The 20,134-nt window shown below is 38.2% G+C and overlaps 1 protein-coding gene across 1 annotated transcript in view; it reads left to right on the top strand.

Moving 5' to 3' along the window:
• Positions 1–20,134, top strand: part of PCCA (propionyl-CoA carboxylase alpha subunit) — a 296,238-nt gene that overhangs the window by 111,932 nt on the left and 164,172 nt on the right. Inside the window, exons 12-14 of the mRNA XM_019474286.1 lie at positions 4,096–4,246; positions 14,601–14,744; positions 16,298–16,372. Coding sequence (XP_019329831.1) covers positions 4,096–4,246; positions 14,601–14,744; positions 16,298–16,372 — 370 coding nt within the window. The remainder of the gene's footprint in view (positions 1–4,095; positions 4,247–14,600; positions 14,745–16,297; positions 16,373–20,134) is intronic.

Below are 20,134 nucleotides of genomic sequence, written 5' to 3'. Positions count from 1 at the left end.
TGTAGAGAGCGATGAGGTCTCCCCTCAGCCTCCTTTTCTGCAGGCTAAACAACCCGAGTTCCCTCAGCCGCTCCTCATAAGACTTGTTCTCCAGACCCTTCACCAGCCTCGTTGCCCTTCTCTGGACACGCTCCAGCACCTCAACGTCCTTCTTGTAGTGAGGGGCCCAAAACTGAACACAGTATTTGAGGTGCGGTCTCTAACTGTCATATCTCAAAATGCTAAGCTTCAGGACACTGGGTATTAAACCTTCTCTCTACATTTTCAGGCCTTTCCTGGACAAGTAATGATGGAACAGCGTCCTGCCATTGTACTCTGTACTAGCATGCAAGATCTGTATTAGCATCCACAGTGAGCAAGTCCTTAGAACTTGCTGCTTGCTTATTCTCCTTTGTTGTCTCTGCTTTTCTCCACTGATTCCATGTCCTTTGGGTTAAACCTTAGCATCCAAGACTTTCAGAATAAGGTGATTCTTAGGACAGTCTCTCAACAATTTCCCAAAATTTCCCTGAGTTTCATCTCGGGCAGGAAATCATTTGTTTATTATGTTTTTTTTTTTTCTTTCTAGCTGCATATATTCAGAGTTGAGATTGCCCTAACTATCCTAGATGTTGGTTTTGCAGTGTCTTTTTAAATTGAAAGATGTTCTTTCAGTTTCACTTCAAAGGACAAAAATGTTTCTTTCTATTTCTGCCTGTGACAGAAAGATCTAACGGGCAGAAGATTTAAAAGGGAGGTTAGTTTACCAGTAAGTGACTGCATTAGAATGCAAGTGAAACAGCTAAACTATTTTTGTGACCTTTTTTGCATGCTCCATTGTTAGCTTCTCTCAGGAATGTTTCTGTCCTTGGAAGGTGCACAGACAGCAACTTCTTTCACTTTCTCCAAGCACTAAGCTCTCTCTGAAAGATCTCAGTATGATGCCAAGTACTTCAGGATCATATTCCAGATTAACTGCCAAGGTGCTATTTGAAGCCACCGAAAATTTGAATGAATGTCTATAGGCAAGAACTTAGCAGAAAGGTATGTTATTGAACTAGACTCTACGTACAAGCTTTCCTTAGAGTTGTGCTGCATGTATGTATATCAGACTCTACATCTCCTATCACTCTGTCTAGAAATCCGTGAAGGATTTGGGGTTAAGAGAAACAGCGAGCCTGTTCTGTTTGTGACTGTGTACATGATTCACTGGTGGGCACAGTTTAGATGTGGGGGCAAAACTGTGTTCTCAAATACTTTAGCATATTTATACCCACAGTGTGGTAGTACGTAATAGATAATCTCAAAGGAGAATGATTTCTGTAGGTAAGTAATTTTTTTAAACAAACAGTATGGCTAACTATTTCTTAAGAGTAGGTAAGCTGACCTTGACATTTAGAAAATGAAGGTACTATTCTCTCCCAGTGTAGTGGTATCTTCAGAGGAAGGGTAAGTGTTATTGATGAAATTTTTTTTTTTGTCTGAGCTGAGCAGTAAGTTTCCACTGACAGTGTAATGGTCTGTACTTTTCAAAATCTCAACCTTGTCTGTGAGTGAAGATGATGGAGGTATTTTGGGAAACATTATCTGATGAACTAGAAGAGAGGTAACATCTTGCCCATGTGGTCATCTCTCTGGATGTAGAAACAATGGAACAAACCAATTGTATTGTCTTTGATCAACTTTACAATAGTTTGAATAAGGCCTTATGAGTGAAACGTCAGGTCTGATTTTTTCTTTTTGGTGCTCTTATCTTGCGAATCCTTTTTATTTTGCAGCCTTCATGCTGCCATAGGAGCTATTTGGTTGAAAGAATAACAGGTATATGTGTGAGAAAAAGGTTTGAAGTCAGGTTTAAAATGCTGTGTTTTCAAGTGATGCCTAATTAGATTGGAGAAGAGTTATTTCAGTTGTAAAAGGTGCATTGTTAAAGAAGGGAGCAACAATGTATACGAAAGGTAAAGCAGCAGAGGGGAATAGGAAAACTTTGCTTAATTAACCTAGCTGATTGCAGGGATGATCGAGTCATTTTAGAGCATAAAGCTTAACCATGTGGCAGAGATCAATTTTTAGCAGTGTGACACCTCTGTTCCATTCTTTGGCTACAGCAGGAGGTGAACAGAGAGATCTCAGACCTACATTTAACAAACATAGGGAGGACACCACTGGAATAAAGGGGAGTAACTGTCTTTCATCCATATGAGAAGTAATAATGGTTATTCTAGAAATAGAGTATGAAGCCAATATTGAAAAGGTTCTGTTCTTCGTAAGCCACTCATTGAGCTTTCATGATCAAAACCCTGCAGAAACCCCAAATTGAATTATAGGTTGTTGATTTTTTGTTAACGTATTATCCTCTTATTGAATCAAAATAAGAAATATTATGAAACTTTTTTACATTACCAGTGCCTGTTTTTGATAGGTACGACACAGTTTTGCACATCTTCTGTTTTTTCCTTTGATCTGGTGTGGGATCTGACAGCTTTCTTGGGATCAGACTTGACTTCCTTTTCCTGTTGATCCCGTTGTTTGCCGTGAAAGAATTTTTTTCCTAAAGTCTGAAAATGCCTGCCCTACTGTCCTTCAGAATCTGCCCACGTGGGCACTGGAAGGACGGAGGTGCTAAGTAGCACTTTTCCTGTAATGACAAGTATTCCATTGTCTCCCAGTTTGCTTAGGTATATCCTCACTTTTTTGTGTCGTGTCAAATATGGCTTGTTGTGGCAGAAGTCTCTAGCTCTTCCGTGAGTTCAGGTCTCAGTGAAAAACCCCATACTAAGTACTGAAAGATAAGTCCTAACCCAACACTGGCTTCTGTCTGAGTGCAGTCCTGGGCCCCAGATGGAGCTTCACTGACTTTGATGGGGCCACTTCAGATATGTGGAGGCTCCTGATTGCTCCTTTGCAGAATTAGGACTCACTGTTGAGGACACCTCAAGAAACACATAACATTTGGTATTTTAATTTTAAACAGTAACTTAGAGGTAAGGTAGAAATGACTTCCTATTCCCTTAAAGTACTTTTAAAATGATAGCAGAGTTATGTGCCTAATCTAAGTCACCACAGAAATATAATAAGCATATTTATAAGCTCATATAAGATGAACAGCCACATGTTGTCTTTCATTGAAGGTCAGTGTATCAGGGTGAGGGGCAACCAGTTTCACAGCTTTGATGGAAAGCCACAGAAATTTCTCTAGCTCTAAATTAACAATTTGCATAGGTTAATCTAAATCTGAATTTGCAGTACAGAGGAGAGTAACAAGCAGAATACATACCTTCCCGAGTCTTTCAATTCACTGGACCAGTGGAAGCGGCATGTTGCTCTCTTAAAATGAGAAGGCTTGGTATTTGGGCAGTGTTCACAGTGGCTCCCAAGGTGGTAGCTGAGCTGCTCTTTGGGTGCCCTTGAGTGTGTCCAGGATTTGTGGAAACGAATGAATTGCAATTAACAAACACTGATAATTAGTCTTCAGCTTACAAGTAAAGCTGAGGGAGGAGATACAGGATATAAAGGTTTAAGTCATGATATTGTTGACGGTGTTTTAGTTAAATACTATGAATGCCCAACTCTTCTTCATTGCAATCTTACTCACATAAGAGGCCCAAATAAATACTTCATTAATTTCCAAAACTTCTTTATTGCATAGAATATCAATGAAGCGGCCACGCTGTTTTAATTAAGAGTCAGAAAACAACTTCCCCTTAGACCTCCTGTCTTGTATTTTGGTATTAATATTTCCATTGGATGGATTTTTTTAGTTACGGGTTTTTTTGCAAATAGGTATGCTTTCTAAAATATAATGGATTTGTATGTATTTTCATTGAACTTACATTACTATAGATCTCAGTGTTCTAAAAAAGTTGTGTTCTGTTATTTTATATTTTAGAGAATACCGTTATTTATCCTGAATTTCCTGTACATTAGCAGTAATTGCAAAGCATGCAGTATATCTATTTAGGAGCAATATAGATGTAAAGGCATACATTTGACAGTCTTGACATGTTTTCATAACTTAAATAATGCTGTCCTCTTTTGGTGGTAATTTAAGCAGAAGATTAAATGATTTAATAATTATTTTTTTAACTAAAGAAAGGCATTGTTTCTGTATTGTAGCACTTTTCTAGACCCTGAAACTCGAAGAGCAATGGGAGAACAAGCAGTAGCTCTTGCCAAAGCAGTAAAATATTCCTCTGCTGGAACAGTAGAATTCCTTGTGGACTCCAGTAAGAATTTCTACTTCTTGGAAATGAATACTAGACTTCAGGTAAGAAAAACAGCTCTCCAGATTCAGAAAGGTGTTATTTAAAAAAACAGAACATAACCTCCTTCCATACTTAGGGGTCTGCTCCTGCAAAGACTTACACATAACTAACTTGACACGTGAGCACTTCCCACTGAACTTTAAAGATCTGCTCACTTAAATAAGCCTGCGTATACAAGACTTTGCAGCAGCGAGCCCTTGCACAGCACTCAAGTAAGCATTCAGAGCTTTTGCTCTTTGTTACACTTGACCTAAAGACCTTGCAAGGGGTCACTGTTAAGTGCCACTGTGAGTTCACAGTAAGTGGCTAGCCACTGTGCTCTGATGCTTTTCCCCACTGGTCCCTGAAGTTTCTTTTTTATTTTTTATACTTTGATGATCGCTTGCTGAATTTCTCTAGGAGGATGATTAAAACTGTATGTGTGTATCAGCAATAAAAACACTAGCAATCTGCATACGATTGAAATTGTGACTGGAATGCAACTGTGTAAAAAGCATGCTGACATAGCGTAGGGTTTTTGTAACAACACGTAGTCAGTAGTAGATATTGTAATGTACACTGCAAATGAATGGACAAACTGTTTTATGGAAAACCCGCTCTACCTCTTATTTGACTGTTATAATGCATTTCTGGTCATCATCTAATAAAACAGGCACATAACTTAAAGTCTGGATACCATTCTCAAAGACGGGAAGAAAGTTCAACTTCTAAGCAAGTAAATTCCATCATCTTTATCCTCCTTTTCTCACTTTGTAAATAATGCCAGAAAGACTGAAATGTGGAATCAAGCAATAGAGTGATTAGTTTCTTATTCTGTTTTAGCCACATTTCGTAGGGCTGTGTCCTGCCTGCTGCTTGTACGTGTGGGCAGTGATAGAGCATAAAGAGATCCTTGTAATTCTGACATCTGTGCATGACTTTGTATAACGGCTGGGTAAATTTATGCTTTGGCTAAAGAAGTGAGAGGGGATTTGGGGTACGAAGGGGGAATGGGGGTGTTGCAGCCTTTCCCTGTACCAGGGGAAGACTGCTGGTAAAATTTGCCTTGCCTTGCAGGGCAGCAGTGCTTTTTGGAATTAGTTATGACAGTTATATTTCACATGTTTTTGCTAGGAGTTTGCTAGGTACAATCTGGTCTACCTTAGATTCAGTTAGATTGGTTAATGGCAATGTATAGTTCATCAAAATATCATGAAGAATTTCTGTCTCTTTGGTCATATTCTTTACACTTTTCCCAATCTTGTAGTTTTTGAGAGAACACTTTTTAGTGACTCTCCATGTTCTTGTTTACCTAGAAGAAAATTAGTTTATGGTTTTTGGCATAATCCACCAGAAGTTCAAAACCATTTCCTTGCTGTAGTATACTATTGTCCATCAATTCCTAAATGGAACAAGCAATGGAACATCCTTGGAGTTGATTCTTTTTGCGATTTGTTTTTAAGATGTTATCTTTGCTGCGTTGTGGTGTCTTCCCCCTGCAATGCATAGTGGTAAGTGTTTGAAGTCCCAAATCTCAAACTTGCTTAATTGTAGAGGTCTCCTCATATGCAGTAAGAAAGCTTTCACAATTCCATCTTTAAGGACTTTAGACACTCCTTTTGAAATAGAACCTAAGCAGTTTGACAATTCCCTATAATAGCAGACTTATTCTTTCCAACTCTTAAAGAAATTTACTAATCTTAAATTACAGTACTTGTGTAGATATTCTGTAATTCCTCTATCCTGACTGTATTGTCTCTAATTAGTGTTTCAGCTTGACGCTGGAGAGTAGTAATTTTCTCTGGTTCTTTCCCAGGCTTACCCGATTGATCTGTCACTTCTCCCAGATCTCAAGCTTTACTTTCTGTTCAGCTAACAGTTATGCAACTAACATCTCGTTCTTGCTCCCTTCTATGAAGAGCCAAACATAGAAACTCTAATGAAGCTTGTCCAGATTTAACTTCAGAACCAGGAGAATCTCTAGATGTCCCTGTATTGCTTCAGCCTTTTCCTTTTGCATCTCCTAACTGGGAACAGTGGCTAACAGGCTCACTTGCCCTGGTTTTGCTGAACACTCCACAGATGGAAGAACTGTCCTAAATGGTGGATATCTGATCCATAAATGATGCTCCTAAGGTCTTTGTTAGTGTGCATTACAGACACAGCTGCCTGTCAGGATCATCAGGACATATCTACTAAATTATGCAATTTCCTGTGTCTGTTTTAATGTTTCAGCCATCTCTAAAATCAGATCACTGTAGCCTTTTTACTTTAGATACAGACTTCAGAATATACTTGCGTAAAGCTAACTAAACCATCTCTGATACTTTGCACTGCCTGCTGATTTCTCCCCTCCCTCCCTTTGGTGTATCTGTCAGATATCTGCCAGTGTTTTTTGTAAATTATTTTGCAGTAATTGAGAGTTGTATTATTATTTGGCTGTCTTTTTGGGGAACTCTTTGGGAATATACCTTTTCTGCTATATAGTTCTGCCAAAAAGTATAAGTAGCACCTTACAGGAAGTTTATATTTTATTTAATTTTTGTTTTAAGTGTTGCTGCAATACAATATGAGGTTGGAAAGTGAAAAAAGTTGGTGAATCAGCTCCATTGTGTCTCTTGTATGCTACACAAATCTGTTACAGATGTTTCACTCCCTCCAAGTGATTCAGCTAGAATGATTTATTCTTTGCTGTTGGCAATGTACTTTTTGTTGTATCTGCTGCTCTGCCATCCTTCAGAGGCTAGCTGATAAGTATGAGACACGAGATTGGATAATTGCATAGCAAAACTAGTTATTCTTGCTTTTCACAAGAAAATATAGAAATGGTTGCCCTAGCAGCTACAAGAGAACTTCTGCATGTTGTCATTTGGGGCACTTTTGGATTGGTTTTCAGGCAGCTTACCACTGTTAGAATTGTTGAGGCAGACCAGATGTTGAATATCTGATTCTTTTATAGCTGCTCACGCTGCGGTGTGCTTTGTGTTACCTAGTTGTCATCAGCCTAATCAAAGGCAGTCATAGTCCAAAATAGCCAAACAAGAGCTTTGAAATAAGTAGAAAGTTTCTGATCCCTTAGATTGATAGCCTTTGTAACTTCCAAATTGTGTCAAAATCTCCTTATCATGCTACCATCAGAAATGCTGGCTTTCACCAGAAAAGTCTCTTCTGCTTTTCACTGGAAGATTAGAAACGTTCCTCTTCAACTTTATAGGAAGAGAGTCTACAGTCTGTAAATAAAGAATATCTGTTAACATATGGGTGTGTGGTGTGACTAAGCTTCTTACATGTGAATCAATAGGTGACAGCAAAGGGAAAATATCACATATTCTAGAAGTTTGTAGTACCTTGAAATGAGAAGCATCTCTCGTTGGCTTGAGGAGAACTGAGAAAAATGCGATGAGCAGTGTGAAGAGAGCACTTACCCTGAATACAGCTTGTATGTCTATGTCTCAGGTCTGCTCCCAACCTTCTGCCTCCCCCACACATTGTGTGATTTGAATAACAAGTGAGCACTCCCTTCCTCCTCAAAACGTGACCAAGTTTGCTTAGAGTAATCTGATTGAAAAGATCGTTTGTATAGACTGTGGTCAGCACAGTGGAGTTGAGAAATATGGTAATTTGCATAGCAGTGTGTTTTCTCCTCATCTGACAGTTTGAATATTTTTGTCATAACTTTTTAGGGATTAAAAGTTAATTTCGACATGTTTGTAAGGGTTTATTGAAAGCAAACGGCATATCTGTATATTTTTATTTTACAGTTAATTGTAGAGAGAGTATTTATTTTATGTAAATGTTTTCAAGTTCTTTTAAAGTAACTTGATTCTAAGGCATAAGGCGAATGTAAATAAACTTCATACACCCATAAAACATTACCCGGCGTTAAGGCTTTTGTTCATCACTTTCAGTGTTTTCATCGGATTTTACTGACCTCTGGAAAATGTTATATTCCAGAGCTTTGTCTTTGTACAAAACTGGCCGTGCCTGGTGTAAAAGACAGAGGAAGAATTTTTACATGCAACACGTCTCTTTCTGCTTCCCTCTTCATCTGTTTGTCCACTCACGATAGTATAAAAAGCATGGCTGGGAAATGTCTAGAAGTATGTAGAAATCCTATTAGTGTGTTGTGGTTTAACTTCAGTCGGCAACTGAGTGATTGTCTGGAGCTCCACTGCTTATAAACTGCTGGTTCTAACAGTCTCTTAATGGTATCTGTATTCTGTTGCACATCATTAGGCAGCACCTGCTACACGTTTGCTCAGCGAAGGAGAGAGGTGCTGGAAAATACTGCAGCTGCATTATATAAACAGTAGCAGCAAAATATAAATAGCAAAGTGATGAGCTGAGTCTGGATTGCCAGCTAAAACCACAGAGAGGTGGTGACTTCGGTATCCATATCAGACCCATGGGACAGCAAGAAGTGGTTGTGTTGTCTTGGTGTGCGTAACTGCCTGGAGGGTGAATTGTGATAGGTGGGCAGGAGTATGGGAGCAGTGAAAGGGGCTGTCAGGAGTTAGAGGAGTAGATTTCTACGAAGTCTGGATCGCGGGGTTTCAAAGTAAAGTCTCAAGCGACTGTTTCTGCTGTTTGCTGAGACTCTTCATATTTCTTAATACTGGAATCTTGTTTTACTGTGACACTTTGCTTCAGTCATTTTAAATAGGCTAACGAACAGTGTCAGATGGTAAAGACTTTCAATTGCTGCTAACCTGGGCTGAATTTGAACTACTGACCTAAAGGTGAAAGGTCTCTTATCCCATTACCAATCCCCTAAGCCCACCAGAATCCATTCTGCACACAGTTTATACCAGCTGTTCATGGCCATTTTTAGAACCGAAGAAAAGGTGATTTTGCTGCCAAACAACACTTCTTCACACAAGAGGGTCAGCCGACAACAGTTAACCAGATTTTTGCCACATTCTTGCCTCCTAATGCAACTTCCATTATGTAGCTACTGGTTGTCTGCTTTTCAGGCTTCCCAAAAGAACTACAGAAAAGCATTGCTAATTGTTGTTGACAGAAGAGAATGACATTGTTTGTGTAAGTCATTGAATCTGAAAGATGCCATTAACAGTGCTGCCAGGGCATGGAGTGATATCTTGGAGACAACACTACCGCATAACTATCATAGAATGCTATTAAAAAAGTAGAGAAAAAGGAGGCTTCCCTCCATTTTTAATAAGTAGAGAAACAAAAGATCATCCTTCAAAGGGTACATTAGTTTCTTTCCTTTGGTGAATTTGATGTAAAGAAAACCCAAGAATGGCTGCAGTGTGACCAGAGCCACCTTGAACGACGTACTCTGAGGGGGCTTTAATATGTTGAAATTGTGAGCTAAATAAGTTGTTGATACACAGTGTGTGCTGTTTGTTTGAAATGCAGAAAAGACAGATTCAGTATTCATAAGCTATGTAAGTGGTTTCTTATCCATGTCTGTCCAGTACTATAAAGAAACAAATCCTTGCAAAGAAAAATTGACAAAACTGAATCAGTGATTGTTGGAAGATAACTTCCTATGAGGAAGTAGATTTAAATATTTTTCAAAGTTGTTATATGCTGTTACTCAAAAAATTAGTTGGTACCAAATGTCTGTGCATTAGTTTTTATTTCTGCAACATCTTACGTAGGAAACAATAAAAGAAGTCTACCTGAGCATCTTAGTTTATGGCAATTTTTGTAGTTCTGGTTGCACTCCGTTATTCGATCACGTACTAAAAAATCAGAAAATAAGCAGCAACTCATATTATGTACTATGTCTATGGAAAAGGACAACATAGGAGATTGTCTGTTATGTATTCCTGCGTGCTTTCCGTTCATTCTGTACGTTAATCCAAACATTGTCTGTTCTCCAGCAGCCTTTCAGAAATGCTGTTTTTTACTATGTGCCCCCAAACCCCATATACATGGCTGTTGTGAACTGTTTTTCGGAAAGAAGATGTGACCCCAGAGTGCTCCTGCTCATAGTAGTCGGGAAGCTGGCATGCCTGAAGAGCAGAACGTGTGCATCTCTGTTGCTGTTCAGTTCTTCGAAGTAGAAACCAGGCTTACTGAAATAAAGGGGGCTGAGGAGCATCTGTAAGTTGATGGGTTTGGGTCAATTGATACTAGATTTGGCTGTCGCAGAAAAGCCCATGGGATTCCAGGTGAATCATGTTTCCTGGAAACTGAGGTGTATGTTGAAAGTTAGTTTTGAGATTATTTATCTGAATGTAAAGGAGTATATGACACCAACTAGGGACTTACAGTAGTAGGGGTGACATAGGCTGTAGTTTTAAGTTTACTGAAATTTAGATTTTCTTGGCCTCTGTGGTCTGCTTGAATGCTCCAGCTGGTGTGTGAATAATTTGATGCCTTATGTACACAGGGGCAAGAGAGCAATCTGTGGGAGTATCCAGAAGTGTTTGCTATTAGATCTGCGTACCTTGATGGTCTTGAGAAAAATGTGTCCTGAAATTATTCCCCTGAATGTAAGGGGAGCAGTCATCGCTAATTTAACTTTTAGCTCCAACTGTTCATAAAAATTGCATGACTGTTTTTGTAGCTGTGGATGAACCGTAGTATAGTAAAGCTTTAAGACCGTTGGCAGTCGCGGAACAGGACGAGAATTAGCAGCCTCTCCATACTGTTCTGGGATGGATGCTAACTGGACTGCGATGTTGGCAGGTTCCTCTAGCTCTTTTGTACCTGCTTCACCATCTATATACCGGGTCTTAGTTGTTATTTTCTTACAGGCTTTGCCACCAGTGTCACTTGTATAAATTGAAAGAGGTTAAGGAAGCAAAAACACTTGTAATGCTGACAGGGAAGCTGACTGCTGTGAGGTGTCTGAAGAGCAGATCAGTATGAAGGGGAAGCACTTTCCCTTTACCCTGCATGAATGTTGCTGGCCATAACAGCTGTGGCTTTGTGGACTTGAAAGCAGGAACATAAGTGGCATTTTTCAGAGAAAGAGGGGTGTGTGTGTGTATCACAGAAAGTGGGGAGTAAGACTTTTTAAAGGAGGTATGCATTGTATTTAAGTGCATTGAAATGGTGATTTGTTATAAATTGTTTATGACCAGGCTTGGTGTAAGTAAAGGAACTGGTAGTAAAGGTGATACTTTCAGCAGCTAACTAATTGAGAGTTATCGCTGATCAATTTTTCTGCTTGTCCTGTTGTGAACAAGGTACAGCTGCCTTGATATAGTTATGATCTGTAGATTGTTTCCCGCAGACATGTCTGGTTTTGCCTTTTGTGTTAAGGACAGAGATAATGTGTGAATTTACCCACTATCATATAACCATACCACCATTGGCTCTTACCTTATCGACTGGGGCTTCACTGGCAAGATCTTGGATCAGCTGACTACAAAATCTGAGTATGGCCCAAAGCTAGAAGAGTTGATCAATTGAGTGTGATTCAGCTCCGTTTGTGAGATACTTGCATTCATTTCTTAAAAAATTTAGACCTTGACTTTACTTGCCATTTTATGGATGCTAGGGCTGTTGATGGAGAAGAGGTATAGCATAAAATTAATAGAAGAAAATACAACAGGCAGGCAAAATAAGAGTGACACCTGAAGTAGAAGGCTGAAAAGTAAAAGAGGAAGACGTTTGAAGCCTAGCTTTTAATAGTGATTTAAAAATAGACGCAACAGTTACCTTAGTCAAATAGCTGTGACAGTTATTCTAGAGCTTTCATAAGTAGGGAATGATGATGCCTGTGTCGTCTTTTTTTGGGAGCGAGGGACAAGAGGGGTCTAATTTCTTCACTTCTGCCCCCATCCTTCCTTGCTTTGTAAAAGATTAGAGCTTTAATTTCAGATCCTGCATGTATCTCTCTGAGTGGATTCTTGCACCTCCAGAACCTCATTGCAGGGTGCTTGCTCAACCAGGATATGGCATTACTGCTTTGTTAATGTCCTTTTGTACTGTATGCTGAAGCATGTTCTGTATAATACTAAAAATACTGACCCCTTCCTGCACCTCCCCTTGCCGAAAGAAAACTGCAAATGCTAAAGCAAGTGCAGTTTGAGCTGTGCACCTCACTGAAAGGTTAAAGTTACAAATAAGTCAACTAGATTTCAAGGTTAAAATTCTTTTCTACACCATTTTGGTGATCTGATGGTTTTAATGTATACTAAAATGCATTTAAAATATATTTGGCACCCCAAAATTAGTGATATGATTGGTACGGTCTACATCATGCCTAAAGAGCACTAGTTGAAGCACAGTCCTAAAAGAAAGCAGAACAACTTCTCCCCATCCCCCCAAAAAACCTCAAAAAATTTTCCTTGTCGTGTTTTCTGAATGCTGTTTTGTGTGCAGACACAAAGGGAGTATTTTGAAGAAACAGAAGAAAATATTGACCAAGTCAAAGATCTGTTTTGAGACGGATTTTAAATAAATGTTTGTGAGTTGTAAGAACCAAACAACAAAAATATTTTTCTTTCCAGAAACATTCCATCCTGTTTTGATCATCAACAATAAAGCAGAAAACAACAATGAAGCTATTGAATCTGGAATGCCAATTGCAATCCAAGAAAAATTACAGTATAACTAAATAATGCAAATGTCTTTGGGAACAAAAAAAAAGAAATATTGTATTTTAATTATCTGGAACTTTAGAATTCCAAATGTGATCTAAACTCGAAGGTAATTTTTAAAACTTAAATTCCAAAATAAGAGAATAAGTTCTGTTGTCCAAATATGAATGTGTGATAAGTAACTTTCTATTAAAACTTAGGGAGTTTTAATAGAAACTTCAAGTCTTAATAGAAATTGAATTGTTTCAATTTAGCACTGCAGGATAGACACTGAGATGTTTCAAAGATTCTCCAAATACTGTTATTAAGCTTGACATGCTGGAGAATATCATGTGTTAGGTAGAATCAAAATTGAATCCCAAGGGTACATCCTTAAACTGTATAATCGGATTCCCATTTCAATGTCACTTTTATCCTTCAAAGAATAGGTGCTTGTTTCAGTGATGATTTGTCATTAAAATTATGTCAAAACGTCTTAAAATGTTGTTGAAACTCTAAACAAACTCACAGCACACACAGGGCTAATTATGGATGCCATCTGTTTATTTTTACAAAGCTTTTTTCTTAAAGACCAAAGCATCTTCTTGTTCTGATAAGCCACAAGATTATTATAATGACTAAATGTTTTCCTTAATACTAGTGTAGTTGAAGGAAGAAAGACAAGTGGTTTGGTCGCTGACCTTTTCCTGTGTCACAAAATGTACGTAGTATGACAACTCATGGTAGAGAACCATTGTGAAGTGCATTTTCTTAAGGTATTTTGGCCCTTGGAACACAAACATTTTATAATAAAAATGGCAGTTCTGTCATAATTTCTATATGGAAAGTCTTAACAGCTCTCTCTGTGAAGAACATGCTTTTAGCGTGCCTATCTTTTACTTCATCTATATGGTGCGCCCTCCTGTCTTTGGGTGCTTTTTTTACTGTACTATGTCTAGTTAAAGGTTTTTCAAAGTTAATAAATATGTCCATTTATATCCCCATTTCAAGGAAAGAAGTGTGTATGTGCATATGCGCGCACATGTGTGCATGCTTGTACGCACATGCCGGGGTTAGTGTGAACGACGGGTATTCCCATGGCAGCATCATCCAAAGCCGTTAGCAGCAATTTGCTGAGAGCGCAGAGTGACTCTGCTGGTCCAGCCCAGCTATTGTGCATGCTAAGCACTAAACAGATAAGTCTGGAGGGGGGGAAAAAAATTGAAGGATCCATCTGCTCATTTCTGCTACACTGCGCTGATGCAAGATTACGCTAATCTGGTTGCTTGTCAGGACAGGTTAGTGAAAGCAGGCGAATGGGTGAGATTTAGGGTAGGCTAGTTCTATGGAAAATTGTAAGCGGCTCCCGTATGTGCCATGTTAAGTGTAGCAGAACGGGTTGATTATCAGCTACTTTGAGATTTTCAGTTAAAATATATTTATGGCTACAGTGCGAGTCTTTTCAAAACAAAATCGAATGGGAAAAGCTTCTGAACAAAGAAAAATTAACTCATCATCACTAGGTGCATTTGAATTTGTAAAATACATGGGGGGGGGGAACCAAACCCTGCAAAACCCCAAACCCTCCTAGGTGTTCTGTGTAGTTTTCCTTTTATATGCTGCTCCTAGTTATTGTAATCTGCTAATTATTCTATTTTGGGGGTTTCCCTGCAAAGAAGGTGGTTGCTGGAGTTTGTCAAGTAGAAATGTTTTTGGGAAAAAGACAAAGATGGGAACATATTCTTTGTCTGTTCTTTGGCTGGTCTAATTTCTTGTTTATCTGTGTTTGCTTACAGAGAGTGGTGGGTTTTGGGTTTTTTTTTTTGGTTGGTTGTTTTTGTTGCCTACTGACTGACAGTTCTTGACCTTGCAGGTTGAACATCCCGTCACAGAATGCATTACCGGCCTGGACTTAGTCCAAGAAATGATCCGTGTTGCTAAGGGTTACCCTCTCAGGCACAAACAGGCTGATATTCCCATCAACGGCTGGGCAGTTGAATGTCGAGTTTATGCTGAGGTAAATGAGTGGTAATGGGGAGGAGGGTAGGTGGTTGAATTCTGGGGTAATAATACCCAGGTGTGGATAGATGCCAAGGTGAAGTCAAGGAATATCATATGAAAGTCACGATTTAGAGTATGTAACACAAATGGTGAATGAGCTTTTGTAGAATTGTAGAATTTTTATTTTTTAATTCAAAATACAGTATGTATTTCAACCTACCTTTTTTCTGCAAATCAAAATTGGAAGTGGTAAAAGAGATAACTAAGGCTTATTTCTAAGGACATTTGCTATACGTTCTGTTCACATTTAATGATGCGGTGCTGGAGTTACTTGCTACAGTTAACTAGTGTTTCAGGTTTCTTTAACTTGTGTACTTGAAACTTGTTGTCTTAAAAAGACAGCTGAAATTCAATGGCTTACAGAATTTTTGTTGTTGTACTAAAATACTTTAATAGGTTGCTGAAAAAGCAAGTTATATATTTTCTGAAACTACAGTTTCTAGGACAAACTTTCAAAGTATGCTCCAAGACAATAACTTTATAATTACGGTAGGACTCTCTATCTCATCTTAAAAAAGTTTACTAAAATATAAAACCCATTTTCAAGCATGTTTAGGACATTTCAAGGTAATGTCTTTTTGTTGTAATTTTTGATACATGAAAATCAAGATTTGTTAGTTAAAAAAAGATGCTTAGCTTCCTTCACTTTGAGGAACATTTTAGGTAACTGTGCTTTTCAAAAATAATTCAGCACCTTGAGATGTTTCTTTCCCTCGCTTAACTATTGTGGCTTTTGTGACTCAGGGCGTCTTCCTTTGTTGTTTTTTTCTTTCTCTTCGTGACATGCACATAATCTTCTACGTGCTCTACTGATTACAAGTTATATGAACTATTTTGAAAAAGAATAAATATTTGCCCTGTGATTGGCATGGAAGCTATTCTGAGTATGAGTAGGCTTTACCCTGGAGTAACTGATGCTTGGGCGCTTTTTTTTTTGTTCAGCTTAGATTCCCTCACATTTATAAGTAAGTAATGGATCCAACTACTTTGCCATGAGTTTGGTTATTCTGTAGGCCATATATTTATTTGCTGTCCTATTAAGTTTATATTGGTATTGCATTATGTAGGAGATTTCCAAAAGAATAAAGGTCAGATTGATTTCTTAAGATAACTAAATTTCTAACTGCCCTTTTTATCTCTGATATTTTTTTCCTTATACTTTCTTCTCAACTCCACCCTTCTGAATACTTTCCCATCCTTCTTCCAAAACACAATGTAGCAAATGAAAATGTCATCTTTGTATGTTTTGGTGGTGTACTGTAGCTATGTGCAGAGCACTTCTTTCCTGCTTTTTGACTGCGATGCAAGAGAATTTATATGCTTCCCGTATTTTATTTGGAGTCACAGGGGTAGGTGGATGAAGAAATGTATGTACTTCAACACAAGTAATTCTGGGGAAGAAAACGAAGTTATTCCAGCAGTGGTTTCTGTTAGACTTCAAGCTTTTTAATGTTACCTTCTCCGCATCTGGAAAAGCTTAATGCTTTCTCTTGTTGAATTTTATTTCAGGACCCCTACAAATCTTTTGGCCTGCCATCCATTGGTAAACTGTCTCAGTATCAGGAACCATTGCACGTGCCAAGTGTAAGTAACTTGGTTCTGGTTTTCATAGGTGCTGAGTGTTTCTTTTATAGGCAGAGACTATAAGTACTCAGCAGCTTTGTAAATCGGGCCTTTTTCCCAGCTTTTTGCCGGGGGGGGGGGATGACGACGGACAGACAGGACATGGCAATACTTATTTGTGCAACCTGAAAAACTGCTTAAAAATGTACAGTTCCAAACTGGGTTTAAAATGTTCAAATTGGGTATAGCAGGAAACCATTATATGCTGAAATATTTTGTTACGGTCTATAACTTCCAGTTTAAGTTTTTCAAACACAGCTTTAGTAAAAATACCGTGGTGATTAGAAAGGACAGTGAAACGTTGAGTCAGCTTTTTAAGCACAGAGAACTGGGGACACTGGTGAGAAACTGCCAGTGCTTTCTGTTTAGCTTTGTAGACTTTAAAGAGGAAATTTGTTACAGCAATTATTACACATTTCAGGATACAGTCTAACTACATGGAACGGCTGTTTAACAGTGTTTTCTGCTACATGTAAAGAACAAGGACACTGCCTTTCTGTAAAATCAAGGTAGTCTAAGTCATAAGTGCACATATACATGACGCTATGTCAGTTAGTGGAATGCAAGGCTGTACCATCTGTGAATACAATTATTCAGTCTGATTGCTTGCATGGAAAATAGTGAAAGATTACAGGAGGAATCTTAAACATGGAGACGTTATTGGATATATGATTTATTTCGCTTCTTAAATTGTTTTTGCCCATGTACTTTCTGAAGGGACCTGACCCTTTCTGGTCTTTAAGGCTTCATGCTGTGTTCAAAGCCTGAAAGCGGAAAAAAATTGTGAAGATCTAAAAGGCATTATGTGATCTTAAAGAGGAGATGAGGGAAAAAGGTATCATTGGATGTATCTAAACTTTTTTTTTAATGAAACAAAGAGTGTATTTAATAAAAATTTATAATGAATACTCCAGTGGTTGTTAGAAGTTTTCACCATGTTGTAATAGCTAACAGGATGTCAAACATTTTGCCCTTGCAAGTTTTTGCAATTTGCAATTTTCCAAACGTGAGACCTGTTGAAAGTACAAGTGATAATGGACAAACTATACCCCCTACAGTCTTTGTCCCACCAAATCTTTCTTCAATTAATGCTGCAGCAGGAGTTTTATGTAATAACATTTGCGCTTGTGAGCCATCCATACAAAGAAAAAACAATTAAAATGCCTTAAATGTTCTGCTTACTGCTGTTATTTGCTTGTGTGAATGTTGCATGTCAGCTAAATGGACCACGGAATAGATAAAGTGATTGGGTGCAGGAGAGTGCACACTAAGCTTTGTCTATCATTATTGCTGGGAGCAATCAAATTGATGCCAGCAGGACAGTAGACGCGTTGACAGCTGTAATTATGTATCTCCATGGTGATCACTTTTGGCCTGTCATGGAGGCCCATGAGTCCCCTCCCTTGCAAGCATTTAATCAGATTGGGCTGTCACTTGTCAGGTAGACGGGGTGGGCTGGGAGTTGTGCTTAGGCGGAGAGGTGAATTGAAAATGAAGGGTGGGAGATGCCTGATCGCTTCACGTGGTCCATCGTGGTACTGAAGAAAGAAATTTTAATTATGCTGGAGGCTTCGGAGCAATGGTTTGAGGAGCTCATACGGAGTGTCTAGGCTGTTCTCTTTCTGTTTACTTCTATTGTCATATTAAAAATAGAACAGCTATTTTTATGTAGGCACTCATGGTTTGATGTCTTAATACATATTTTCTGCCACTGTGAAACTAATTTCTCTCCTGAGAATGTCATGCCACTAAAAACAAAATTAATATGACTAAAAAAGTTCAGCGTTACAGGCCCATTGTGCCGCAGTGTTTGTTTTCTGCATTTTAGATTTTAGAATTGTCAACAAGTTGGCTTAAAAAAAAAAATTAGCGGAGACTTGTAGTGTGTCACAGCGAGGTCGGCTTCTGAGTAGTGTGTTGCCAAATGCATTTTCAATTCACTTCTTCTGTGTCTCAAGTTAGCTCTGATTGTCTGCCTGTGCGTCAGCTGCTCAAGCTGGTGGAACTGGTGCTCGTGGCTGTGTGAGGGTTTTTTCTTAGCCATAGATAGGACTATAATGGCTATTTTTGTGTCATGTAGTCCGTAACTTTCTTAGAACATGGTACTCGTAAATACCAAATATTTTTCATCTTTTATAACGAAGCTTAAGATAGGTAACCACAAAAGCCTGTGTTATGATAGTGAGCATTCATGTTCAGTGCTCTTGCACAACATAGCAAACGTACTGCCATACCTGAAGAGCTCCAGCATTGCTCTTTGCCAGTATGATGGGCAGTCTGGTCTTTTTAGTGACTCTTACCAGAAAGAGAAAACTCAGACTCCGATATGGCAAAGAATTGAGAAATACTAGAACCTGTATGTGTTGGTAAGTGGAATTTGATGCACCAATAGTTCATTGCAGGACTGGGACATAGATTGTGGCTCTTTTTTCCCCTCTTAAGCTTTTTTTTAATCTTTCAGCTTACTGTTGTCCTAGTGTAATAACACATAATGGTAGTACAACAGCAATAAAAGTGTTGGGGGCTGTAATACCAACGAGCTGTAGGGTACAGTAGAATCTTGAACCATAGCCTTTGGTATTTTAAATACTGAGTAAAAGAAAGGAAATATGTTAAGCAGAAGTAAATGCTGGAGGTCTAATAAGTATTGCTATTATTTATCAAGTTAAGCACATTATAGCTTGTATCTGTTGAATTAGGGTTTCTTTTTCATCCAATATTCATTAAGTTCTGTCACACCATATAGTTTATAAAATCACCTACTGTTACCAGGCTCTGAAAATGTAAGCACCACAGAGTGACTTGAAGATGGTAAATGTATTTCTTTTCTGCTGTAATTTTTTTTAGTCATCTTGAGTGTATTTTACGAAAATTAAACTTCTACAGAAGACTCTGTGTGTTTTTTTTTTTTTAAAGAAATTATGCTGTAGTTTTAAAAGAATTTTCAATTCTCACGGTAATTCTTTGTTTCAGGATATTAGTTTTTCAGGATATTATACTTAGGAAAAAGTGTAAATTGTGTAGTGGTATGTATGTACGTTGTGTATCAACAGAAACACAGAGCAGGCGGAGCATGTGGTCAGTAGCCTCAGAAGCCTTACATTAACTTCAAGGTCTGAGTAACTTGCTTACTCTGGGTCCAAATTATGCACCTTTCATATTTTTTTTCTTTGTCAAAATATAATATACATGTATAAATACTTACATGCACATGTATGCATATGTAAATCACCCTGAACACTTGTATGTAATCACTTTATAGGTACTACTTTGGAGACAAAAGTCACAGTATAATTCAAGTATGTGTGGATTATGTATGTCATACCTTCATGTCTTATATATGTATTTATTGTATGCTACAAAATATATGGGCAAGGGATTTATCTCGAACTGAGTAGGTAAATTAATTTTTTCTGATTTGAATGTGAGAATGTATGCATTGACTATATATAGGCAGACATCCTGGAGGGAAGGATGGTTTAGCAGTTACAAGAAGGGGAGCTGGGAAATACGCTGCATGTTTCTTCTGTAATCATGACATGTCTGAACTACCTTCTCATCAGTAGCTAATGTTAAACATATCCTGATATGGGTAGTGGGGGGCCTAGTTAAGCATAGATAAAGCACATTCAGTAAGATGTGATAAAAATGCTACAGAAATGCTACTGCCTTTACATATGAATAAATATGCTATACACATAAACATAATATATAAAAGACCCT

Source organism: Aptenodytes forsteri, unplaced genomic scaffold (genome assembly GCF_000699145.1).
Source record: "Aptenodytes forsteri isolate BGI_AS27 unplaced genomic scaffold, ASM69914v1 Scaffold123, whole genome shotgun sequence".
Classification (NCBI taxonomy): domain Eukaryota; kingdom Metazoa; phylum Chordata; class Aves; order Sphenisciformes; family Spheniscidae; genus Aptenodytes; species Aptenodytes forsteri.
The sequence above is the reverse complement of the archived record's forward strand: the minus strand, read 5'-3'. Positions and strand labels throughout refer to the sequence as shown.